Source organism: Styela clava, chromosome 8 (assembly GCF_964204865.1).
Source record: "Styela clava chromosome 8, kaStyClav1.hap1.2, whole genome shotgun sequence".
Classification (NCBI taxonomy): domain Eukaryota; kingdom Metazoa; phylum Chordata; class Ascidiacea; order Stolidobranchia; family Styelidae; genus Styela; species Styela clava.
Window position 1 is genome coordinate 18,610,662 of NC_135257.1, and position 16,724 is coordinate 18,627,385.

The window sequence follows — 16,724 nt, forward strand, 5'->3', positions numbered from 1 at the left end:
TCAGATAAATATGTAAATGCTTTTATGGTACCTATCCTAAATGTCAAGATAATCCAGTAGATAGTATGATTTTATCAATTTTCTTCTACATTGTATTTGCTGTTCCTATCTGTGTGAGGGCAAGATCTCGTCCTAATATTGTGTTTATTCTCGCTGATGATCTTGGATATAACGATGTTGGATATCATGGAAAAGAACATCTTTCTGCTTTGAAGACCCCACATCTTGACCATCTTGCTGAAAATGGTGTAAAACTAGAGAATTATTACGTGCAACCACTATGCACACCCACACGAAGTCAACTTTTAAGTGGCAGATACCAAATCCATACTGGTTTGCAGCATAAAAGTATTTGGCCACCAAAACCAAATGCTCTTCCAATTGAAAACATACTTTTGCCTGAGCAACTCAGAAACTGTGGTTACGATACTCATATGGTAGGAAAATGGCATCTTGGATTTTATAAGGAAAAATTTTTACCATGGAATAGAGGTTTTAATTCATATTTTGGATATTTAACTGGAGTTGAGGACTATTACACCCATCAGCATTTTTATCAGCAAATGAGTGGCGTTGATATGTGGGATTCTAAACTTGGTCCTGTCAATAACACATGGGGTGAATACTCTGCTCATTTATTTGCCAGAAAAGCAATCGAAGCCATTGATAAACGAGATCCTGCAAAACCTCTATTTTTATATCTTGCCTACCAGTCCGTTCATGGTCCATTACAAGTACCGGAAAAATATATTGAACCATTTAAACATATAAAAAATGAAGCGAGAAGAGCGTATGCTGGGATGGTTCTAGCAATGGATGAATCAATTCGTAATGTAACTCAGCATTTAGCCGATGTTGGTATTTTAGATGATACAATTATTGTGTTTTCAACTGATAACGGAGGTCAGACATTGAGAGGGGGTAACAACTGGCCATTAAGAGGCAGAAAAGAAACCCTATGGGAGGGAGGAATAAAAGGTGTCGGTTTCGTGCATGGTCGTCGTTTAAAAACTCATCACATAACTCATGATGGACTTCTCCATGTTTCTGATTGGTTCCCAACTTTAGTAGAAGGTATAGCTAGTTGTCCGAAAGTCAATGGAACGCAGCCATTGGATGGCTTCAACCAATGGGACGCCATCCAACAAAAGACTTCATCTCCAAGAAAGGAACTGTTACATAATATTGATCCATTGTACATATCTCATATCAATCGTACTACCAATAGCCTGAAACATGGGTTTGATGTTAAAGTCAGAGCTGGTATTCGTGTTGGTCAGTGGAAATTGTTAACTGGTGATCCAGGGTTTGCAGGATGGGTGAAGCCCCCCGAATCCAACAAGTATGATGATAGTATGTACGAAGGTGAATCAATTTCATCCATCAAAGCAACAAATGTAAAGTTATTTAATATTGAAACAGACCCTTATGAATACCATGATGTAGCTGATAAATTTCCATCTATTGTAGAAAAGCTTCTGACTAGATTAGCAAAATATAATTCTACTGCTGTGCCAGTGAGATTTCCACCGGATGACCCAAAAGCGAATCCTCGATTTCATGGGGGATATTGGTCTCCATGGATGGTTGATTAATAGAAATAAAATATGTAAACTATTGGCTACTCCAATAGTATGTGTACCAAGATGAACATATATTTATATATTTTATTGAGTCATAAGATTATTTTACGTCATGTCCTGAGCCAGGTAGAGTCCATGAGTCATTAGTATTAGCAATCTGTTATTACCTTTTTCTTACATTCCCCTTTCCTTAGTTTAGTAATTTCACCATTTCCCCTGATATTGGTTCTTCACATAATAATATTATAACATATTGGTACATACACTTCTGGAGCGCCAACTGTTGCACTTATCAAACACTCTTGGAAGCATCTAATTATGCTAATGTTTCATAGCTGCTGAGCTGCCTCATTGGTGTGTACAAAACTATTTTATTGCAAAACTGTAGGTACAAAATTTTAAAAGTATGAAAATATAGCAATTGTTACAACATTTGCAAGCCTTTTTATATTATTGTTTGAAGTTTGCTTCTTTACTGTTTCTTAGGTTTGTTCCGAACTATTTTATTACTTGTTTACTCCGAAATTTTTTGTAAAGTTTTGCCCTTCACAAATATTTATGTAAAGTCAAAATTTTGATATAAAAACTAATGGCCTAATTATGTAGTTTGGAAATATGAAAGAAGTTAGAATGCATATACATTGAAAGTAATACTTTCATCAATTTTTACATCATACTGCCTAACATAATATTATACACAATGTCTTATACTGTTCCTAAGTTAAAAGCTTCTGGCTAAAACCTACCAACATGTCCAAGCTATGCGTAACTGAAAAGATCTTAGTCTTTCAAAAAACATAGCTTTTTATGAATTAGTGCTCTGCGCAGAGCCTGGCTGAAAATAAGGAGGTCACACCTCATTAGATATTTTGCCTATGGATGAGTCTTGTAGTAACCTTGTTACTAACTTTCAAAATCTTTTACATGTTCCATGTTCAGTGTTACCATTATAAATTGCAGTTCCATTTAGTACTATATTTCTAGACTATATGACACTTGCACTTATTAATCATAGATTTCCCTGTTTGAAAGTATTATTACTTATCGATATTAAGATCGGTAAGTATGTTGATAGGTGTTTGTTTGTTTGTCTGTCTGTTAGATGCACGCTATATCTCACGAAAGCGAGGTTGAATCTGCTCCAAATTTTGCATGTGCATTCATCATATCTCGGACCAGAAGCCCATTGATTTTGGATGAATTATGTCGTATAATTAGCGAGTTATTAATTAATTAGTGATGGGACACGCGGTGTCACTAAAGAGTCATGAATCAAAACCGCAGTTTCGATCGATAAGTCTTCGGCCTCCGACCGATATTCTCGTTTTAATATTATTGTGTTATTTTTGGCAACTTTCACTATTTGCAGCTATATACCTATGATTTCAGAAGCGATTATGTTATGAATATTTTGTGCGAGGACAATCCTATATTAGCGATTTTATTTGCAATATGTTTCATTCTACTAGATCCTGTCTTGCATTCTAAATTACATTTTAGTTTACTGATTTATTAAATGCTGCTACAATTATTGTTTTGTTCATTTAATATTCGTGCACGTCTGCTAAACAACTTTTCTGGGCCTCACAGTGTGATTGTTGTTAGTTATTATAAGAGGGGCCGACATTTTGTTCATCATTTTGCAATAAGTTTTCATTATATCTTGTAAATCTATTATATACAATGAATTATATTTTCCATTTTTTTTTTTCTCATAATTTTATAAATACCTGAGCTTTCAACTAATTTTGTGCCAAAGGCATTTTAATTTTACTGCAATAAAGTGCAAAACATTTGGTATTTGAAAAGTAGGATGTCTTAGACAAAAAGTGTCCAAATTCTGTACCTCACTAAAAATCCATTGCCTAGTGACTAAAAGCATTAGTCTTATCTGTCATGAAATCCCAGGATAAAATCTTGGGTTTGACTCCTGTGCCACTACCTCACCCATGGTGGGTTACTAGGTAGGCAATGGCAAAGCAGCTCATTACATATCAGGCATAGCCTAAATTGTGTTGTATGAAAAAATTGGATTGTCAAGCTGTCAACTAATTCAGTGCCAAAATCAATATAGTGTAGCAATACTTTAAAAAACAGTTGGCATTTGGAAACTTTTGTCTTACAATCAATCATTAGGTACGATTTGATTTTTGATAAAATTTGGACTGAGATTAAATTGCATTTAAAAATATGTTCCTACTTATATTACAGTTACAGCTGACATGCAAGTATGCATGTTTTAGGCATTTTTAGTTTCATTCTGCTGTATGCTGTGTCCTATGCAAACTCTGATCGTCCAAATGTTGTTTTTATCCTCGCTGATGATTTGGGATACAACGATATTGGATATCATGCGATCAACCATGATTCAGACATGAAAACCCCATATCTTGACCAACTTGCTAAAGACGGAATAAAACTTGAAAATTATTACGTTCAACCGATATGCACTCCATCTAGAAGCCAACTTATGAGTGGAAGATATCAGATACATACTGGATTACAACATGGTGTTATCTTAGCTGGCCATCCTGATGGTTTACCATTGGATAATATAATTTTACCGGAACAACTTAAAAATTGTGGCTACGACACTCATGTGGTAGGAAAATGGCATCTTGGGGATTTTAAAAAGGAATATATGCCGCAATATAGAGGTTTCAATTCATTTTATGGATATTTGAACGGCGCTGAAGATTATTATAAACATACTGTTATGAGCAATATTTATACTGAAGGGGTTGATTTCAGAGATGAAAACGGGCCGTTCAATACAACATGGGGCCAATACTCAGCTCACTTATTCACTGATCGAGCTAAAAAAATTATCGATGGTCGTGATAAGTCAAAACCACTGTTTCTGTATCTTCCGTTCCAATCTGTACACTATCCAATGCAGGTGCCTGATCATTACATGATACCATTTGCTCATATTAAAGATAAAACAAGACGAACATATGCAGGAATGCTTGCCGCTCTCGATGAAGCTGTTATGAATATAACAGAGCATTTGAAAACTTCAGGAATGTTTGATAACACGATTATCATATTTTCAACGGACAATGGCGGACATACAGATTATGGAGGAAATAATTGGCCACTAAGAGGCAGGAAAGCGACTTTATGGGAAGGAGGAGTAAAAGGTGTCGGATTTGTGGGGGGAGGGTATTTAAAAATATCGGATATTAAAAGCAATAATTTCATGCATGTCTCTGATTGGCTCCCAACTTTACTCTCAGCAACAAGTTGCACAAAAATGCCTGGAACTCAACGATTTGATGGTTTCGACCAATGGAATGCTATTCTTCAAAAGGAGCCTTCACCAAGAAATGAACTTTTACATAATATTGATCCGATTGGTCATGCGGCAGGAAAAGAACGAAAATTTGTCAATGGATTTGACATTACCGAATATGCTGCAATAAGATCTGGATCATGGAAGTTGTTAACAGGCGACCCTGGGTTTTCTGAATGGGTCAAACCGCCAGAATCACAAAAATTAAAAAAGGCACTGAACCATGAAAAATTCTGGCCACATATTGCTGTAGCAAATGGCTATGATCCATATTTACATGATAATGGTGCTTCAATCAAGCTATTTAATATTGAAAATGATCCTTACGAGCGAGAAGAATTATCAGCAAAGTATCCTTCTGTAGTGATGGATTTACTAGGTCGACTAGCTTTATATAACTCCACTGCTGTGCCTTGTAGAAACCCTCCTGCAGACATGAATGCGGACCCTAAATATTTCGGAGGGTATTGGGGTCCATGGATTGAAGGATGAAAATAATGCTAATACGGTTTGATGTGCAATAATTTTATTATGGGTTTTAGAAAGTCCTGTTACAATTTCAAATTTTGTTATGAAGTCAGTTTTCAATCTATTTTAACCAGGTTTGTTTTATTCCAATCAGTTTTATTTGAGTTGTTTTCACTTCATTTGATATACCTTTATATGCAAACCATTAGTTGCTCGAAGCTTCAATCAAAGTTTTTCACCTAATTTAACCTTCACCTCGCCGCCGTAGGGTAGTTCACGTAAATGATGGTCGGTTACGGCGCTCTTCGCCATCAAATTCATGCATCTGAAAACAAATAACTGGCCAACTAATCCCATACGTGACATGGACTGGTAACCGGACAAGACATGTTTCGCTATTTATTTCAGCTGTCTTATTGGCTTCCCTCTCTTCAGATAAATATGTAAATCCTATTCTAACCGGACTTTATGAATGTTCATACCTTTATTCATATATATTAACAATATAAATATAATGCCATATAATCTTCTATCATTGCCTAAGCTCTTTGCTTATTCTTTATCTAACAAAATGCCTTATGTGGTATGTGCATACATGAAACTGTTGTAATGAAGCACTGCAACGAAATTTCGATTTTTTCAATATTGTTAATTTGTATATTCACTGATAGAACAAAATATTCATGATCAAATTTAGAGATAAACAATTTTTAAACTATATAGTACAACATAGATTTATAGTATTATTTTTAACAGCCTTCAATACCATCATATCTCGTTGCCAAACTGTAAAAAAAAAATTTGAAAACTTTTTTTTCTATAGTTTTGACGTCCCTTCCACAAGATGTATCCTGGTATTTATTTAGTATGTTAATAGTCATGTGCCTGGGGAGTTGCAAATATGTCACACCAGTTTAATTATTGGCAAATAGGACTGTTACTCAAATGCATTTGTAGTATGATTTTAAATTTTCCTTGAATCTCTTATAAGCACTGAACTATCCTTTAAACATTTTAATCTGTGATTTTATTTTTTGATTATAAAATTTTTTTTCATTCAAGTATTAAAGTTTTGTATGAATTTGAAACAAGCTTTTCATAAATTCTTGATTATCTTTTATCTCAATTTTATGAATTCATTTGCATTGATATGTAATATCAGCGACAGCATGGTTCAATAGATATAAATTCAGAAGTACTGAGAGAAACTTGAGAAAATTAGCCATTGCATATCTTCTCAAAAAGTCTGCAATAAAATGTGATGATAATATGAATGTGCTATAGTGCAAATAAAATGTTTTTATACATAGTTTTGTAAAAAAATCGAGTAATTTCAATACAGTAATTTTATAAATTTTGATATACGGCCCGCAATACTAATCAACAACTGAGATTTTCTATTTACGGTAATACTGTGTATATATATGAATTATATTCTACAATTATAAACTGCATATACTACCATAGCATATATATATGAAGGGTTCTCCAAAAAATTTTGCCCAATTCTATAGTATCAACAATTGTGAGTTTAAATAAAATTATGAGCATTAAATTAATTAAATGGAAACTACAAGCACAATAAGAACTATTAATAAACAAACACAAATTTTTTTTTGATTATCATCACTATAAAATTTTCCTTGAAATTTGAAATTTTTTGGACACCCTATATATCCACAGTGCGATTGGTCCCACCTAAGTATTACAATTTTATACTCCTTACCATAGCATATATATATATATGGCCTATATTCAAACTTTGTTTTTTAAAATCTGTGCATTCATGTCGATGACAAATTTATTATTCATGTTTCAATATGCCAAGTAATAATTAAAAGGAAGTTAAAAGTATGATTCATTGGAAATTACCCACCTCTATAAAAGATTCCTGAAATCAGTAGGCCTAAGTATCAGGCACTTTAAAACTATTTGAATTGATTTTGCGTATTTTCATATACCGGTAAGTTATCAAGTCAGGCCAAGTATTCAGATGGAGTTTTCTCTGAATAAGTCTTTACACAAGCTGGCCATTGGTAGGTGAGGAGCTATTATAATTTAGGACAGGAATTTTTTCATCTCTGCATTGTTTAGATTAGTGGTTCCCAAACCAAACGATTGCAATTACGGTCCACGTAATGTTTCAATATGGCCTACCGAACTTAATTGCAATCATTTAACAGTTTTTTTTTGCGTTCTCGGTACCGTCAATTGTTACATCATTATCACAGTTTAAGCATGTGTATATTTGTTACGATTCAATTATACTGGTATCTTAATTATCCGTACCGGTATCGGGCCCCCACTGGCGCTCTACTCTTCTGACCAGTGAATATCCTTCCGCTTCTAATTTTGTCCCCCAGTCAATCACCTTTGGGAACCACTGGTCTAGATCTAGTTCGTTTTGTCAATGTTCCATCATATACATATCTGCTATATTCATTTTTCTCAAGTTTTTTTAATATTAAACTTATCAGTAAATCTTTGTTAATTTCAGATAGATTTCTAAAAGATACATTTAAATACTTAAAAAAAATATAGTTTTATTTGTGAGGGAACCAGCAAGACTCGTTATGTCAACGAACTGCACTTTATTCGGGGGCGATGAACACAAATGCAGTGTTATCATAGGCTTGAAAAGAGGATTCGGTACTTTATCACTGATTGGATGTCTCTTTATGATCGGTACAATATGGCTGTTCCGAAAATATCAGGTGAAAGCTCAACAATTGATACTTTGTTTGAGTATTGCCGCTTTTTTCGATACGATTGGGTACATGATAGGTGATATGACGAAGGATGGACCGCTCTGCGATTTCGAAGCGTGGTGGATGACATATTTTGATTGGACTGTGCTAGCTTGGACCAGCTGTATAACTTTCAATTTGTATCGAATGTTGACGCGTCAAGAACATACTCCGCATTGGTACTTCCATTTTGTTTCTTGGATTTTTCCACCTCTAGTTCTCAGCCTGCTTCCTCTTATTGGAGATAATTACGGACCAGCTGGTGCTTGGTGCTGGATTAAACATGATTCAGTGGCTTGGAGGTTCGTGATTTGGTATGTGCCGTTATTTCTGATTCTAATCTTCATGATTATACTCTGGGGGAGAACTCTGTATCTTCACAAGCGTTCTATACCAAGTTGGCAGGGAGGGCAAGACACCAATGCAGAAATGATGAGAAGTCTTATCGAGGACGATATGAAGACACTGATATGGTATCCTCTCGTTTATCTGGTCTTATCATTCTTTCCACTCATATTAAGAATACACAATGCAGCTACAGATCAAGGGCAAGATATTTATTTCCTTTGGATAATGACAGCGATTACAGCACCTCTACAAGGAGCTTGCAACGCAATTGTATTCGGTCTCGACCCAGAGACAAAATCAAAATTAACGTGGTTGCATATTCGGATGGCTTGGGCAAGTAGATTTTCTCAGAAAGATGTAATACAAGAATACACAGTTGAAAATGATTCAACGGCTTTCGGAGATTCAGAAACAAGAGCAAGTGGAGCTTCTTCAAATAGTGAGAATGTCCCTTATGGGTCCATAGAAGGAAAGCAACTTTGATTCACCCATTTGCTGCAAGAGTATTCATAGACAATCATGATTTGAGTATTTTCTTTTTTATATCTATTGCACTATGAAAAAAAATTAAAGTTGAAGTTAGGTCAAACTTTCACAATTGTTGATAGTTTGCTGGACTAAAAGATATGTGACTCTCTGACAAATTTATCATCAATTTGTCTTTAATCTTTATAATCTTATCTTTACCCTCTAGTGATTACCCTATATCCTCGCATATTGGCCAAGTTTGAAACTCAAATCATACGCAAATAACCCTGATCACACTAAAAATTCAGCTTACACGTAACACTTATCGCACTGAAACGAAATGACAATATGCTTACCTAATTCCAACAGCTACAATTCGAACCAAGTTCTCACAATAAGAACGTGCATGTACACACGCAAAGCAGCTCTTGGTACGCTATGACAGTGATAACAGTCTGTGATTGGTTGTCATGATCGCTTACATGTTTTTGCTATGACAGCAATACCAGTCTGAGTTGGCTTAGAATTTCGATATATATTCACTGTTTTAGTGGTAGATTTATATGCGAGGATATATTCCCATTTTTCCATTCTTAAACCATGGGCTCATTGCGATGCTGTTCTTAGTGTTCTCTATCACTTCTCAGATTTACTGTGAATTTTAAAATCAAACAAACATTTATAAGTGTTCAGATTTTTTGGGGTGATGTAAAATTGTTTTTTCTATATATTAAATTATATTTTGGTAAAAATTCCCATCAATTCAATTACACATCGATATTAATATAGCGGTTCAGTGGTTCTCAAACTTTTTAAGCCACGCCCCCCGTTTTAGAATTTGTCTCGCGCCCCACCTCAAAAATACCTAGCTAACAATAAGCTACAAATAGCAAGGCGAAAGTGTGTTCTATTCGAAAAACATGTTGAAAAAATATATGGATGGAACGTAAATAATGGAATAAATGAAAGTTTTGAAATGTTAATATCCAAAATAAGGCAGGCAAGATCAAATCTAGCAAATATTTTTATTTTTGCTTAGCTTCACACCCCCTCAAAAAATTGTCCACGCCATTTGAGAACCACTTTTCTAAAGGTACCAATACCATATTTACCATAAACAAAGTTATTTTAAAATTATGAATCTTATGAATTTTAAACTTTATTATTTTAGTACATTTTTTTTAAATAAAATTTGGCATCATAATAATGAAGAATCGTTACATTTTACCGTACGTATCTCTTTGCATTGACTCCCGATTTGATATATCGTTTCATTGGTATTTTTTCATAAATCACAAATCATGCTATAAGCAGAAGACACATGGAGCATACACTTGCTTAGCTGTTTCCATACCCGCATCGGCACTCGCAATTAACCAGATTATCACAGAGTGTGAAAGTCTTTTCGTACGGTGTGTTTGTAAGCCTAAGGCTCTGATTATTTTGGAGGTCACTATCGTTTCAGCACTTTTTGTTTATTGTCCTGAGTTATGAAAGGCATGTGCTAATCCTAACCTGTGTTTGTTTTATGCATTGTTACGGGAGTGTTTAACTCATCTATAAAAAAGATACAATACTCCCCATGTTGAGCATCCCCTGTAGGCCCTTACTTTAACACCTCATTCTACATCCTATTTGTTTTATTCGGTGATCGTACATTTGAACCCACGTACATTTGAACCCATGTGTATATCTGCGGGTTCAATCTATATGCGGGTGCTAAAACCCATGGGTAGGGTTAGTATGGGTTCAAATATCCGTAAAACATAAAAAAAATTCCATAGATGCAATAATATGCAGGTGCAATTGTCATGGGTTCAAATGTACGCGGGTTCAAATGTAATGGAACCGTTTTATTCAGGTATTAAATTTAATGTAGTATATTTATATGATACTTTGGTTTAGCTGTGATAAAACTTGTTTTTCAAATCTTACTGAATCCAATATATACTTATTAATGATTGTTATCAATTTTTCCATGATTGATTGCCTTTATGTCATAGTTTCTATTACTACTTTATGCCAGGTGTTCTCTGACTTTTGGCGTGATGAAGCCTGTGAAGGGGTTGACTATGATTTATGCAGCCCCACAATATATTTAAATTAATTAAAATTGAAGAATTATCTATTGCAGGGTGGGCAACTTCTCTAGTCGGCGGGCCAGATGTGGGAAAATGAAGTCCTCATCGGGCCGGATTATTACAATAAATACTTCAGTATCCAATCTTTGTTAAATGCTCGACACTCTCTGTCAACTTTACGTTTCTTGGGATATTCCATGGTTAATAAAACTTAATATAAAATCTAATTTCTAAAATCTATTTATATTTAGGTTCCAAATATAACTGATAACATTAGTGGGGAATGTTTACAACGCTCTCTACTTTGACTTTATATTGTTTGTTTAACAAGTGTGCTAACGCAATTGTTTGTTCACTAAGGCAATTGTTTATATCACCAGCTCGCATTGACAGTGAGGTGAGAGTAGAGCGATTGGCAACTTTCAGGAATGATGCGTCGGACCACATTACAGAGTGGGGTTGGATACAGTCAGCGGGCCGGTCAAAATTTCGTCGCGGGCTGTATGTTGCCCAGCCCTGATCTATAGGAACTTATAGATATTGTCATATTTAATTTACCGCCTCACATTTCCACGGTATTTTGTTGATGGACCTGAGCAATTTAATAATTCGCGGTATTTTGTTGATGGACCTGAGCAATTTAATAATTCGTGTCATCTTTTTATAAACTGTGTCTTTGAATTTATCTCTGTTTCAAATATATGCCAGTATTCTTGTCAGACAAAGTAATCATTGATGGAATAATCGTCCGGTTGCCAGTTCCTGTCAGGTATGAGATTAGTTAGCCAGTTATTTGTTTTCACAAGCATGGACTTGATGATGAAGGAAGCTGTAACCGACCAGCAGTTTCGCGAACCCTACGTAGGTGGGGAGTTCAGCAATCCTTTTGCACATATGGGATTTAAATCTGCGAACCCACACAGGGAAATCAGAGGTTCGGTAGCGAGCATGTACCGTATTTCTAACGCTCAGCACGATGCGCCACATTGCCAATACTCATATACTATCACACTTAGAAACGAAGATTTCTAAGTTGAAATTTAACCACAGATAGGATAAGCAGCCAATCACATGCATATTCCATCCATTCAAGTATTTTCTATATTTTTGTTTGCCAGTTTAAGTATGTTGACTTGTAATATGCCAAGTTTATAGTGTGAATTATATGAATTTAACAATTTATTGTCATTTTATTGCCTCACTTTGTCGAGGGAGATAAAATGTCCATTTTCAATATGGTATTTGTTATAATTAGAGCATTTATATTTTGTGCATTTTTGTACTTTATTTAAATTAGGAATTTTGTCATTTTCATAAAACTTTTAATCATGAAATTACCAATCATGTATAGCTCAACAATATGGGATGTCCAAAATGTATCCAATATTGTCTCCGTTCTAGTTCAGGGCAATTTAAATTATTTTCAATTGATTATTTGTGATTTCGATCATCTGATGCAGCGTTTCTCAAACTGTGTTCCGCGGAACAGCTTCCTCGGAGTGTTCTGCGAGACAGGGATCAAAACTGTGACTAAATTGGTCGCCTCTGGGTCGTAAATTTGTCTCCCAACATGCGGCAAACAGCATTTTTTTAAAACAGTTTTGTCATTTTCCCCTCTTTTGGGTTAAAGCCCTTGCATTATAGAACTTTTTAAACTAAATCATAGATGATTTTATTGTATTTATATTGAGTTAATTTTCTGATAAAAGTTGAAATAAACTTACAATTATCCATTTATTTGTTTCATAGCCTACAGTCCTACACAATGGCTAATACAGCTCTATGTATAATCTCTATTTTACTGAGTGTAGCAGCAAGTAAGACTACAAGACCAAACATAGTTTTTATTCTTGCTGATGATTTTGGATACAATGATATTGGCTACCATGCTCAAAATCATCATTCTGATATGAAAACTCCGTTTTTGGACAAACTCGCTGCCGATGGGATAAAACTGGAAAATTATTATGTACAACCGATTTGTACACCCACACGAAGTCAGCTTATGAGCGGACGTTACCAAATTCACACTGGTCTACAACATAGCTATATCCACCCAGATCAAGCCAATGCTTTACCATTAGATAATATAATTATGCCAGAACAGTTGCGACAATGTGGGTATGACACTCATATGATAGGAAAATGGCATCTTGGGGATTATAAAATCGATTACGTACCATGGAAAAGAGGGTTCAATTCTTATTACGGCTTCTTAACTGGTTCAGAAGATTATTACACTAAAGCTTTTTGCTGGGGGAACGATGGGTGTGGGGTTGATTTTTGGAGTAACTCCGGTCCTACAAATAAAACTTGGGGCCAGTACTCTGCACACTTATATGCAGAAAGAGCAAAAGAAGTTATACATAGCAGAGACAAAACTAAACCTCTATTCCTATACATGGCTTTCCAGTCTGTACACAGCCCTATGCAAGCTCCTGACCAGTATGTAAAGCCTTTTGATCACATTAAAGACAACGCCAGAAGGATCTATGGTGGTATGGTAGCTGCATTAGATGAGGCAGTTGAGAACATTACAAAACAACTTGATGCTGAAGGCTTGTTGGACGACACAATAATAGTGTTTTCAACAGATAATGGAGGACAGACCCTAGCTGGTGGAAACAACTGGCCTCTAAGAGGAAGAAAAGTAACTCTATGGGAAGGTGGTGTCAAAGGAGTTGGATTTCTGCATGGGAAACCACTAGGTGTTCATGGTATAACTCATAACCAGCTTTTGCATGTTTCAGATTGGCTCCCTACTTTATTAGCAGCTACCCAATGTCCAGCAGTAAACGGGACGCAAAATTTTGACGGCATGAACCAATGGAAGGCTATTTTGCAAAAAGAACCTTCTCCAAGGACTGAGATTCTCCACAACATTGATCCAAGATATGATAGAAATAAAGATCAACTTAGTTCTGGAGAATCAGAAAAATTCAACACCAGTAAAGGTCATGCAGCGATCCGTTCCGGGCCATGGAAGCTTTTAACTGGCGACCCAGGATTTGACAAGTGGGTAAAACCACCAGAATGGGTTCAAACTCTCTCAAATACAACTGACTATGCAAGGGAAGATCACACAGTGGCCAAGACCATTCAGTTATACCATATAGAAACAGATCCATATGAAGAATTTGAGTTGTCCGATAAATTTCCAACTGTTGTGGAAGATCTTCTAGCGAAGTTGGCTGCTTACAACAAGACCGCTGTTCCGGTTAGCTTCCCACCAACTGATCCGAGATCTTTCCCAAAAAATCTGGGTGGATTTTGGGGACCCTGGTTATAGAAATATACCAGGTTGTTAAAGTATTTCCCATAAATTTTATTCTATTATTGATTTTTCATCTAAATCAAGGTTATGGTGCTTTAAAAATGACTTCAAGCCCTCAGGTCGAGCGTTATGCAAAATTCAACTTCTTCATTGTGAAAGGAAACCATTTCAGCCCAGGCAAGCAGCGAAGTATCAATTTCGTGATCAGGCCTGTTGCACAACTGGAGTCAAGGCCAAAAATTGGAAAACTATGAAACCAAACTTCATTGCAAAGTTATTTTGAGAGTCCCACTGCTATTTTATAAAGCATCGAGTTATACATAAGAGAGCAATAAATACTCAATATGCAACAAGATTTTTGAAGCCTGTAATTTAATCACCATATATCTATACAGTTTCAGTGGTCCTCTGTGACATTAGCCTCCTTTAAATCTGATCTAGCATAGCCTTGGTCTATATATATTTGTTCAATGAAAACAAACTATCAATTCTAAATTTAACTTTTTAAATCCCTCTGGCATATTTGGGATGTCATTGCCAGAGGGTATAATAATATCTCTGACAAAAATGAAGCATGAGTAGCTATTTTTAAATATGGTGCCAACAGTGCCAGATTTTCACATGATTTATTAATGTGCTTATCTTATTGCCCTATAGCGATATATGCATTCCTTTATGTTATGTCATTATATGCATCAATTTATCCAAATCTGATTTGTTCATCTATATCAGCGTTTCTCAAACTTTTTTGCCTCAGAACACCTACTAGCACGAGGCCTGTCCGCCTGTTTGTTGTCAACTGGGAGACAAATTTCCTACCCAGAGTCGCCATGTACAACAGATATGATGACCAATTTAGAGGCTATCCATATTCTGTGGAACGCTTCAAAGAAGCTCGCGGAACGCAGATTGAGAAACGCTGATTTAAATAGCTAGTAATGGTTATGCTACTGGAAATGACCACTGTTATCTAATCAAAAATTCTAACCGCAATTTACATTCATTGAGATTCATTCATTCACGTGTCATGTGCAATTTCTTAAAAAAATTTTTGATAAACTTGATACTTTGGAAAGTGGCTATGATTATTACCATTAAATTTCAATTATAGGGATTTTGAAATCGTGACTCTCAGTTCTGAGAATAATTAGAAATAATCATATATATGACAGAAATCTGGGTCACGATGATCGAACGCAAAGGTGTGTGTTCCTCTTGGGGTGTTTGGTTAAATTTTCTGGCACAGCATATAGTTCCAATCCTGTCGAACTTTTCACTCTAAGGCAAGGGTTCCCAACCTTTTAAATCTCTTGACCCCTTCTGCAGGCTTCCCCATTGTTCAATATTACAATGGTATTTATAGTGTCATTTGGATTAGTGGATTCCAAATCCGATTATGTTCATATATAATTCAAATAATTCATGCTCAACAATAGGATAACGGTAACACCCTGTGAAATAACTTTATCAAGCAATGAAACTAAGAAGAAATGGGAGTATTCTAGTGAAAGTAAAATCAGTTTCGTGCCTGTCATGGAGGCCCCCCTCCAGCTGCTGAATGGCCCTCTTGGTGGGCCACAGGCCCTCGATTGGGAACTACTGCTCAAAGGTGTAGGTGAAGTGGGTGACTTACTTTTCAACTTAATGCCTCCTGAGCCATCTGACAATTTATTTCAATTTTTTTTTTATCGTGTAGTTCAAGTTTCTTTTCTTTAATCATGTTTCCCACTGTGGTTTTGATAATTTGTCACTTCATATCAGTTTCCAATAAAGCATTTAAAAAAGCTTCGTACTTTGTGTTTAGCAGGTCAAGCGTACATTTAGCAGCTGACTGGTTGTACTGTTGTATAGGACCTTTGTTGGGGCAAAATGTGTGATTAATAGTCATAAAAAGAACTTTTTCTCTAGGTCTTTTTTCTAGTCTTTCTATAGTATTATAAGCATGAGCTTTAGTGGTTTGGCCACCTGGTTTGCTTCCAAACTACAATAGTTTTTTTACCCAGCATTGGTTGCTTGCCCAGAGCCTTGTTTGAAGTGGAAGGCATATAAATATGTTGTACAAAAAAAGTGATGGGATTGGATATTATGAGCAAAGCGAAAGTCCAATTTTTCCAAGTGCATCTGTCGCAAGGTCAAACCTCTCATCAAGACAGAAATTCATTAATATGATTAAACGACTTAACCATGTTTATGAGTCAAACAAAAAATACTGATGTGATTGGGTAATACGAGCAAAGCGAAAGTGTCCCTAGTTTTTGCGAGTGCATCTGCCCCAAGGTCAAGCTTCCTCATCAAGACAGAGATCCGAAAAATATAATTACTTGAGCACACACAACTCCAATGTCTCCCCTAATGTTCAAGGGTCTTGTTTATAAATATTGTTCATCTTGTTATGATGAATATTAAATTTTACTGTTCCAAATACATGACTTGCAGATCAAACTTTATACCTTTCCAAAG

General features: G+C 35.5%; 1 protein-coding gene and 3 pseudogenes across 1 annotated transcript; all 4 read left to right on the forward strand.

Annotated features, from left to right (window-relative positions):
• Positions 1 to 56: 56 nt before the first annotated feature.
• Positions 57 to 3,794, forward strand: LOC144425604 (arylsulfatase I pseudogene; annotated as a pseudogene).
• Positions 3,738 to 7,844, forward strand: LOC120345394 (arylsulfatase B pseudogene; annotated as a pseudogene).
• LOC120345395 (cyclic AMP receptor-like protein A) lies at positions 7,808 to 12,739 on the forward strand. The gene has a single exon (XM_039414826.2). The coding sequence runs from the start codon at positions 7,920 to 7,922 to the stop codon at positions 8,922 to 8,924; it is 1,005 nt and encodes a 334-aa protein (XP_039270760.1). The 5' UTR covers positions 7,808 to 7,919; the 3' UTR covers positions 8,925 to 12,739.
• LOC120346033 (arylsulfatase I pseudogene) lies at positions 12,739 to 14,619 on the forward strand (annotated as a pseudogene).
• The last annotated feature ends 2,105 nt before the right edge of the window (positions 14,620 to 16,724 follow it).